The 10,781-nt window shown below is 34.8% G+C and overlaps 1 protein-coding gene across 1 annotated transcript; it reads left to right on the top strand.

The window, feature by feature from the left end:
• Positions 1 to 2,624: 2,624 nt before the first annotated feature.
• LUM (lumican) lies at positions 2,625 to 9,668 on the top strand. The gene is made up of 3 exons (XM_045830540.1): positions 2,625 to 2,823; positions 5,200 to 6,076; positions 8,865 to 9,668. Exons 2-3 carry the CDS (start codon positions 5,212 to 5,214, stop codon positions 9,017 to 9,019), a joined length of 1,020 nt encoding a protein of 339 aa, XP_045686496.1. The 5' UTR covers positions 2,625 to 2,823; positions 5,200 to 5,211; the 3' UTR covers positions 9,020 to 9,668.
• Positions 9,669 to 10,781: the final 1,113 nt, after the last annotated feature.

The following is a 10,781-nucleotide window of genomic DNA, read 5'->3' as shown; positions in this document are numbered from 1 at the left end:
AGCTTGTCACGCCAGAAAAAAAGACCTAACAGAATTTGTTTAACAGTACCCATCAATTAAGTAATCTCTGATATTTATTCCAAATCTGTGGATCTATGACTGAATGAATAATAACTAATAACACCTATAAGACAGTAAGACCTTTTTGGAAAATTATATAATTTTATTTTATTTTTAATACAATGGTTTTTTTGTTGTTGTTCTAGTACAGTTGTCTCCCCCCACCCCACCATGCCCCTCCGTCCCACCCATCCCCGCCTCCCAACCTTGAACTTACCTCTTTGGCTTTGTCCATGTGTCCTTTATATATGTTCTTTGACGCCCCTTTCCTTACTTCCCCCCAATATCCCCCTCCTCTCTGGTTACTGTCAGTTTGTTTTTTATTCCAATGTCTCTGGTTATATTTTGATTGCATGTTTGTTTTGTTAATTAGGTTCCACTTATAGGTGAGATCATATGGTATTTGTCTTTCACTGCCTGGCTGATTTCACCTAGCATAATGCTCTCCAGTTCCATCCATGCTGTCTCGAAGCATCAGTAAATGAATGGATAAAAAGATAGTAAGCACTTTAATGTATCTATCCCTTATGTTATGCCACACCTTATACCAATAGCATTATATACCTGGTGTCTTTTGCTCCTTATGTTTTCCTACAGAAATTACAATATCCATCTTAAAAATGAAGACACTAAAACAATCAAGTTATGTATATATTTTTTTCATTTTTACTCCTGGCAGTTTGCTAGAGAAAGTTTCTAATCTGTATATATTGTTTACTAAAAATCTGGGTTCTACTGTTTCCTGTTCCCAGACTGATGTTACTACTTCCATTACCATAAATTATCTGAACCTTCACGTACCAGGGAAGAAAGTTCATTCGTCACTGAGAGGCCTAAAGTGCAATGTGGCTATGTGTATGTGATATACAAAGAAATAAACTATTGCTTCATTTTTGCAACTTAAAAATTATCACCTAATTAATACTTCAGTGTTTTGTCAAAGGATACTAATATTGCCTATAAAATATTTCAGACTGATTATAATAATCACCTTGTGTTAGCTCCCTGTCCACCCTCTTCCCAATTACTGACAGTGTTTATTATTTTGTTTTTCCATTTACTTAAGTAACTTTCAGAAAATTGTTCAGACCTTCTGAGCCTCCACTGCTACTTCTGGAAAGGTGATAAAAATCTTAAGTGGATTTTAAAGCATAAAATTTAAAATTAGAAAAAAATAGTTATTGCTTCATAAAGAAAAATCCTAGGAATAAATAGCTGACATTTTTTAAACAAAATCTCACATTATATATTTTGACACACTCAAAGTTAATGTTTAGATTGTTTTAACTATCCTCTTATAATGTGCCACTTAATTATGAGATTAATCTATTTGTCCTTTTTCTTCTTGATTTCTTCTAAGTTTATTCATTTTTTTCATCATAAAATTAAGGCCTTTCTATAATTTTCCTAAAATAATGATAATAAAATATGCTATGAATCACCTTATAATCCTATAGATTACTTTTAGGAAGATTATTAATTGTTTTCTAATGATTCTATGGTAAAGAGAAGGCATTTATTCTAATATTAATTTTTCAGGCAAATGCATAAGTGGTCATGAAGAATAAATAGCTTGTCACAATTTTTTAGTTAGAAAGTGACATATTTAAATTATTTTAAGAGAAAAACTTATTCCACTGTAGCAACTTATATTAAAATGTCTGATTCTAAGAGTTCTTATAAGCCTGGGTAAATGGAAATTTTAGAGAACAAAAATCCTATAAATACAGCTGATATATTCACAAAATGAAATAGACAAGCAAATGAGTAGATCTCTCATTTGCTAGAAGCATATATCAGAAACTGACAATAAAAGATATATCAAATTAAGCCTGTGGGAGGTTATAATATTTCATAACTTTATGTTTTGGAAAAAGTATATTGCTAGCATGTAATAACAGAGTGAAAGATTATTGCTTTTTGATATTTTAGTATACACTTGTTTATGTTTTTTGGCATTAAACTATAGAATGCTATCCCTAAGTAAGGTTTTGGATGAATTCCTAAATTAAATCCACAAAATAAGGAACAGGCAGAACATGGCTGATTGGTTCCAGACCTGAAAAGGGTAAAATGTATCCCCTGAACATTTGAAGTAAGCTGGAAAGGTTGATATTTATCATTTGTAACAGAGTATAAATAAAATAATTTTCATGTTTCAGAAACTAATGTAAGTTACTCTCCTTGACAAAAATTGTTAGTCCTAATAAATCAATATAGGCTTCAAGAGTAATGGGCAAAAGAATTCAATTCCTGTAAGTCTGTTCATTTGCATTTCTCTGAAATTATTTATTCTGTTTATGTTTTATGAGACCTTTAAATGAACATTGGCTGAGAGAATTGCATTTAATTTTTGCCACAGCTACAAAAATGAAGAGCTTTGTAAAAGGAATGTTCTCACTCTAGATGCCTCCCTTGCAACAGGTCTCAATTTTTGGTGAAGAGCTATGGCATTTGGGCTAGTGAAGTACGTATCGCTCTCCCATTCCATAGGGAATGTGCTGGGCTGTCCTTACTCACCACGTCCACCTGCACTTCGTTAGAGAGCAGAGCGTTCACATGCCACACCACAAGATCCCCACAATGACATAACTCCATTCAGAGACTGGCGCGACTGGGCTGGGTTTTCCCCCTTCAGCTCTTGTATCACTGAGAATCTGGCAGCCAGTTCCGTCCTGACAGAGTTCACAGCATATATTGGTGGATTCTTGTCCATAGTGCATCTGCTTTAAGAATTAACGAAAGCAGAGTCAAGACAGTAAGGTAAGAGCTGTTTTAACTATAACACTGGGGATGCTGACTGTTTGGGACAGTGTTTATTGTAACAGGAACAGAAAAGATTCCAGAGTAACTCTGCCAACTGCTATTCAACAGCAAATCTATAGTTTTGTGTATTTACTTTCACACTTTTCTTAACATGTTTTCCATGATTTATAGATTTGAGATAAATTTTATACTGTGTATGCTATGTTGCTTGGCAAAGGAAGTTATAAAAGTTTTAGGGTTGGAATGAGAAAATATTTAAACTAAACAGGGAAAATGTATGGCAATTAGAATGTTATTTTATGCTAATGAGTTATGTGTGTTCGTGTTGTTAGAATTGATTTTGCAGCAAACAAAGCCCATTTCAGGCAGTATTAAAAGTATTTTGCCACACATACATTATTAGTTTGTTACCATTTGCCATAAATATTTTATGTTGTTATGAATTGTGAGCTAAAGAACTTAGAACTTCTTATGGATTACTTATTACTATTTTGTTATTTTAAAGATTTGGTTTTTTGGATGTACATTTGAATGGATATGTTTTGAAGAAATTTTGGGAAGCATAATTTATTTTCTCAAGAAAAAGCATTTCTTCCATAACCACAGGTATTTGCAAAAACTGGGGAAAGTAAATAAAGCACACTTTTACTTCATAGTGGAGTCCTTATATGGCTACAAATTCTCTTTGAATTCAGAGCCCTCATTTTTACTCTACCCAAAAAGATGAAAGCATTTTTATTACTATTCAATACATTATAGTTACTACATCTATTTTAGGGTGTGCTGAGTTAAAGTAAATTGAAATCTTATTAATAAAGCAAGACAAATCTTTACAACATTAACATACTACAACATAGAGACTCCTATATATACATTAGCAATTTAACTGTTCTTATGGCCAAGTCCTGTCAACTAAATTAAATGACTCCATCATTATCTTGGGAAATAACACACTAAGATTCTGGTTACAGATTACATTGTGTTAGCTATAAGAGTATTTCTAACACCTTTTTTAGTGTTACATCTGCTAAAATAATGTGCCTTGTAATTCCAAGTTAAAGCAAAGCTGTTTAAAGTTCTCCATAGTAAAAGTCCTACTTATCCCAAAATCCATAGATACAAAAGTGTAAACCATCCTTAGCACTGTAAGATATACTGCCTCATGGTATCTATTGGAATGTGGAGCTTGGTTCACACTAAGGGTTCCCCCTCAGTAACCAACTTCTCCTCAGCCATAGCTCTTCACACTACAAAAGTCCAATGCTTACCTCCTATTGCCCTTAACCTAAATTCCTGACCCTGGACTTCCCCAAGCAATTAAAATATACTTTATTCAGCTTTACCTGAGAAACATGTTCATACTAGATCATTGTTACAAATTGTTTTTAATTTAAAATCTCACTTTTATCCTTTTTCACATGGCTCCTAATGCCACTGTTAAATACAGACTTTCCTCAGTGTCCAGACCTTTCCAGCTCCATTTTGTAAGAGCACTAAAATACAAATAAGTGAACCACGCCTTCTTAAATTTTGGCATGAAGCAGGTACAGAACTTGTCAGTTATTGACAAAAAGGAAAAGTTATTCAAAGCTTGGAAAAGAATATATTTTTCTATCAGTTGGATCTCTTTCTAGGTTTAAGAATGTTCAAAATTTGTGATATTTTCCTGATTAATAAACACTGGCTCTACCAAAACTTATATACTAAATATTAATTTCAGAACACAGTCTTGTAAAGTGCCTAAAAGTATGGAATGTTAAACAAAAGTTAAAGTAACATCCCCACCAAGAACCTAGAACAATAACCAGATATTTTTAAAGGAATGTACTTCCCCCACCCTCACCTCTGGCCACACACATAAGAACAGCTTTCCTTTGAGCAAAACCACAGATTGCTCATGTTCCCAGGAAGGGTCTTCTTAATGAGACGTTTTAATGATGTTGAATGGTAGGGTAGAGTGTACAGTTTACAATTGTCTTCTCATTTTCATTTTTGTGGTTTTGAAGGGTGTTCTGAAGCAGTGCTATAACATAGTGGCCAATGGGCACCACCCAGACACCTTTTCTTGCAGGAAAAGGATGTAATTAAGGAAGGACCTGGAGAGATTGACTGCGACAGTTAAGCCTGGCTCGCCCAGAAGGGGGCGCATGTGTATGCAGTCTAACCTGAAGCCTGTTCACGACCTCCCAAGTTGTAAACATATCTTTATCCTCATACTTACATAAAAATTAAAAATACATTCCTTAGGCTCACTAAAAAAAGCAAAAGCAAAGCCAACTACAAAATAATGAAACATCATTTTCTAAATCTAATATCATTTTCCTGAAAGCATACTATTTCATAATATGTTTCCACTTTATTTTGGATTCAAAGCATTCGCCAAAAATGAATCTAGGTGCATTTACTTTCCTCGTGGCACTCATCGGTGGTGCCAGCAGCCAGTACTACGATGACTACGACTTCGTGCTGTCAATGTATGGGAGATCCTCACCAAACTGTGCCCCGGAATGTAACTGCCCTGAAAGCTATCCATCGGCCATGTACTGCGATGAGCTGAAACTGAAAAGTGTGCCAATGGTGCCTTCTGGGATCAAGTACCTTTACCTTAGGCATAACCAGATTGACCACATTGATGAAAAGGCCTTTGAAAATGTGACTGATCTACAGTGGCTCATTCTAGATCATAATCTTCTTGAAAATTCCAAAATAAAAGGAAAAATTTTCTCTAAACTGAAACAGCTGAAGAAACTGCATATAAATTACAACAATCTGACAGAATCAGTGGGCCCACTTCCCAAATCTCTGGAGGACTTGCAGCTCACTAATAACAAGATCAAGAAGCTCCGTCCCTTTGAAGGGCTGGTAAACCTGACCTTCATCCATCTTCATCACAATCAACTGAAAGATGACGGCATTTCAGCTGCTTTCAAAGGTCTTAAGTCACTCGAGTACCTTGACTTGAGCTTCAATCAGCTAACCAAACTGCCTTCTGAACTCCCAATGTCTCTTCTAACTCTCTACTTAGACAACAATAACATCAGCAACATTCCTGATGAGTATTTCAAGCGCTTTAAGGGGCTGCAGTATCTGCGTTTATCTCATAATGAACTGGCTGACAGTGGAATACCTGGAAATTCTTTTAATGTATCATCCCTGCTTGAGCTGGATCTCTCCTATAATAAGCTTAAAAACATACCGACTGTCAATGAAAACCTTGAAAACTATTACTTGGAGGTCAATCGACTGGAAAGTAAGTAGAAAGTTGTGCCTCTGTTTAATTGATGTATCCTCAAGTTTTTAAATGCCTAAGCTGTGCAACCAAAATATTACATCTGGCTCCATTAAAAAACCATTAAAATGCCATAAATATATCTCTAATTGAGATGTAGAAGAATCTTAGCTCCATTATTTATCCAATATCTGGCCTTTCTTTTCAGTGTCCAGATAAGAAGCCATTAGGATCAAAGAATTTAATCACTAATTTCTCTGAATATAATATTCTTGGCTAATTAATCCTGCTATGTTATCACTTACTGTTCATTTGTTATTGCCTCCTTTGTGACTTAGATTTGTGTCCTACATTTATTTCTTGGCAAGGTCTAGTTGAGGGAGGAACAAACAAGTGCAGAGGAGGCATGACCAACAGAGGCTCGAGCCTCCCCCCACTGGTCACAGAGAAGCCCCTATGTCCTCACCATCTTCTCTGACACGTTTACTGGGGACTCAACACAATGCTCTGTGGTCAGGACCCTCGTCTGTCTCTGCTATCCCTGTTATGATGTGTGTGGCTTCACAGTGCTCTTATGAAGACTGTGAGGGAGATTAAAGGGGGAAGGAATATGATAAGGATTTGGAACATTTTTAAAGTAGTGATACAGAGCTCCTTTTCTTTTATACAACCCTCTACCCCATTTGATTTTTCCACAGTTTCTCCTTTGTTTCTCTTGCTACTACAGTTTATTTTTCATTTATCTTCTGGGTGGGAGTTTGACCTGATCCACTTGGACTATTTATATGCTCTTCTTGTCCTCTTGGACATTTTTCAATTTGATCAATACAGATTTAAAGAAATTGACATTTACCATTCCCCAACTTACTCTTTAACAAGGCTTGGCAGAAGGGAAGCAGATGATTCTTGGATAAACTTTCGAAATTAAAAATCAGGTGGGAAACACTGCTTCACACATACATCAATTATATTTGCAACGTAATCTATTGAAATTGAACAATATTATACCATAAAATTTGGTTGTCTTGTCATACTGGATAAGAATATTGGCATTCCTGTTAGAAAAAATAGCATGCCTTATTAATATGACACTTTGTAATTCCGCAATATTTTCCTGCAACTCCTAGGAAGATTGGAGTGTTCTCATGAAGGAGACCATGACTGCTAATTCTGACATGCCACACGCTCTTTCTTATATCTACAAAACTTGCTTGTCATACAAGATATAGTCAAGCTATAGGAGCTGAACCCTTACAGTGATTTTTAGTAGAAAACTCACTGTATGGCAATAGGTGGTCCCACGTTATAAACATTTGTGGTTAAGGGGAAGGATACTTCACTGGCCAAAATGCTAATGTTTGAGGGCTGTAGAGATCTGGCTAGACGTGGTGGGTGGAGATTAGCAACAGAAAGAAGGCCACCTCCTTCTCTGAGGTAAAAGAAGAAAGAAAGGTTCTGCAAGGATAAAGATCAGGCTTCACTATGTGGTTGGAAGAAGGAAGAAGGAATGTGGGTGATGGGAAAGTGGTCTATAGGAGAAATGCTGACAGCCACTCAGTGCCAAGCTGAGATTGAAACCATAGTGCCTACAGCATGTGGTTGTTTGGAAATGAGTAGTTACCATTATTCCTTATCCTTGACATTTAGGTATGTACATTTCAGGTATTTTTGTCAATTGTCTTTGCATATATGTCTTCAATTTAATTTACTTTGCCACATAATAATTCTGTATACCAATTGTCTACATTTTCTTATATAAAAGAGCCCCTTAATGTTTCTCTATCATTAAGAAATCTGTAGTCAAAAACTATTTCTCTTATTTCAAACTTGCAAGTTTAAGCACTAGCTCAATCACAGATCTTCCTACTGTGACATATAGTAGTTTGAAAAAAAACACAAAATTTAAGAATACCAATAATTATTTAGTACATATTATGTGCCAACACTCTGTGAAGTGCTTTACATACTTTGATTAATTTAATCTTCATGCAACACAGTGTGATAAATATATTAGAACTCACAAGAAGATCAGATGTGTATTTCAAAGTCATCCAGCTGGTAAATGGCAAAGGCAGAAAACTAGTAGAGGCCTAGGCCTGTGTTTTTTTCCATTGCCCCATATTTCCTCAGTGGTAGGTACCATAAGAAAGATCCCTGGAATTTAATTAATGGAATATTTAATATAGCATCATGCAGGTAAGGAGCAGAGTGTGTTTGGGCTTCTACTGAAACACTGTTAACAAGAATTTGAGAATTAAAAAAAACAAGGTAAAGGATTAGATAAGGTTAATCTGAAACAGACTTGGGCAGCCACAGACAGCTTCATTGTACGCATATAAAACATGCAATCTAGTAACAATCTTAGTTTTCATTAAAAACTAAATCAGTTTTTCTCTTGTGGCTGTTTTCTGAACATGGAAAAAGATGTGGCTCAGGTGGTGGACATTGTATTGTATGACTTGCTTTTTGCCTTGGAGTTTGGAATCTGTCATGGTGTGTGTGTATTAGAAAACTCTTCATTCAAGTCTTTCTAAACCAAAAACTTATAGTAAATGTTGTTCTTAGAAAAATTCCATTGACTCTTCTGATCCACCATAGTTATTTTATTAAATATTATTGTATAATTTTGTAGTCTAAAATTTTTTTAATAATTTCAAATTCAAAGATATACTAAGTGACTTGGTTTTGTTTTTGTTTTACAGGAAGAAATCCTATTAGATATTATTATAGACTTGAGGATTGTCTTTAATGATTGTTTTAAGCTTAGGTAATAAAAAATGATTAATGTTTTTCATTCTTTAATTTCCAGAGTTTGATGTGAAAAGCTTCTGTAAGATCCTGGGACCGTTATCCTACTCCAAGATCAAGCATTTGCGTTTGGATGGCAATAATATCAGCCATACCAATTTGCCACCTGATATGTACGAATGTCTACGTGTAGCAAATGAAATTACCATTAATTAATATCTCCTAATTTCAATTATATTGAAGTATATCCTGGAGCAACATTTTATGATTATATTTTTTGATGTTTTGGTTTTCATAGTATTCAATTTTGTAGTTGTTGTTTATTACTTCCATGAATTTTAAATTCTGAGAGAAAATGTTTTTTAAACACTTTACTATTTTAAAAAGAAAAGATGAAAAGCAGGCCTATTTCATCACAAGCACAGACACACATACAACAACTTAATGCTTTATTTGGTGATTTAGTGTTTTTTACATCTCTACTGTTAAATGATGTGCGAAGCCTTTTACTGGTTGCATGGAAGTCAGCTGAGTTTTATAATTTCTAAATCTTAACTTAATGTGCCCAAAAGCATGGACTACGTACATATGAATGTTTACTGCCTTGAATCAAATTATCTTAATACATTCAAACTTGTTTGGCTGAAATGTAAAGGGTAAATTTTGAGACCAATGATTTTAAAAAATATTCAAGTTCATGGTCACATACATTTAAAGCAGAAGTTTTAGTATTGAGAATTTATATAGTTACCTAAACTTTTCTATAATTATTTTCTACTGTAAGTCATGTGTATGTTTCCTTTTTTTTATTATTTGCATGTTATGTTTAACAAGCTAATAGCAAAATAAAACATAGCAAATGGCATCATTGTGTTTGACTTCTTATAAAATTTATATCTCTCATTTATAAAATATAGTCCCGTGCTACATAATGATATTTCAGTGAATGATGGATCACATCTATAATGGTGGCCTCATAAGATTATAATGGAGCTGAAAAATTTCTGTCGCCTGATGATATCATAGCCATTATGATACGGTAGCACAACACATTATCCCTGTGTCTGTGGTGATGCTGGCATAAACAAACTTACCACAGTGCCAGTCACATAAAGTATAGGACACTGTTATGTATGGTATCAAATACTTGATAATTATAATGAATATGTTATTGGTTTATGTATATACCATACTATGCTTCTTATCATTATTTTAGAGTGTATTCTTTTTCCTTATTAAAAAATTTCTTGTGAAGGAGAGTGTCATGTTATGACAGCATCAGCCTCATCCATCTCATATTTATCTCTCTTGAGTGCATCATTTTCTTTTATGTTTAATTCAATCTCATGTTGTTCTGTACCTTTAGTGGAGCCTAAGCGTACACCATTCATGAAGTCTACAGCAGGGTACAGTAAAGTCCTGGGCCTTCACATTCACTTCCCACTCACTCACTGACTCACCCAGAGTGACTCCCAGTCCTATAAGCTGCATTAATGCTAAGTGCCCAGTACAAGTATAGCATGTTTTATTCTTTGTACTGTATTTTTACTGTTCCTTTTCTATGTTTATATATACACAAATACTTACCATTGCCTACAGTGCTCAGTATAGTAGCTTGCTGTCCGAGCCTGTAGCATAGGGGCAGGAGGCTATAGCATGCAGCCTGTGTGTGTCGTAGGCCACACCATCTAGATTTGCACGGGCACGCTCTGTGGTGTTCTCACAATGACAAAATTGCCTGGAGATGAATTTCTCAGAACACATCTCTATTAAGTGGTATATGACTATAACAGATTAAAATTCAAAAACTATCTGTAACCTGTAATATTGTACTCATGTTAAATAGATTTAATTCCCTACTAAATAGTCTGCTTCTAGTGTCCATTTGCAAAAGATTTTTAAACATACCTTACATTATGCACTTAACAGTGTCAAGATCCCAATTCCAGTTCATGAGGTGAGGGGTTCCCAACCACCT

This window comes from Phyllostomus hastatus, unplaced genomic scaffold, assembly GCF_019186645.2.
Source record: "Phyllostomus hastatus isolate PE091 unplaced genomic scaffold, TTU_PhHast_1.1 phas_contig_152, whole genome shotgun sequence".
NCBI classification, from domain to species: Eukaryota; Metazoa; Chordata; class Mammalia; order Chiroptera; family Phyllostomidae; genus Phyllostomus; species Phyllostomus hastatus.
Note: the sequence above shows the minus strand (reverse complement) of the source record. Positions and strands in the feature narration are given on the sequence as shown.

Coding starts and splice junctions, on each gene's coding strand:
- LUM (XM_045830540.1), top strand. CDS start 5,212: ATGAATCTAGGTGCATTTACTTTCCTCGTGGCACTCATCGGTGGTGCC. Junction 6,077..8,864: donor GGAGGTCAATCGACTGGAAA/GTAAGTAGAAAG, acceptor TTTAATTTCCAG/AGTTTGATGTGAAAAGCTTC.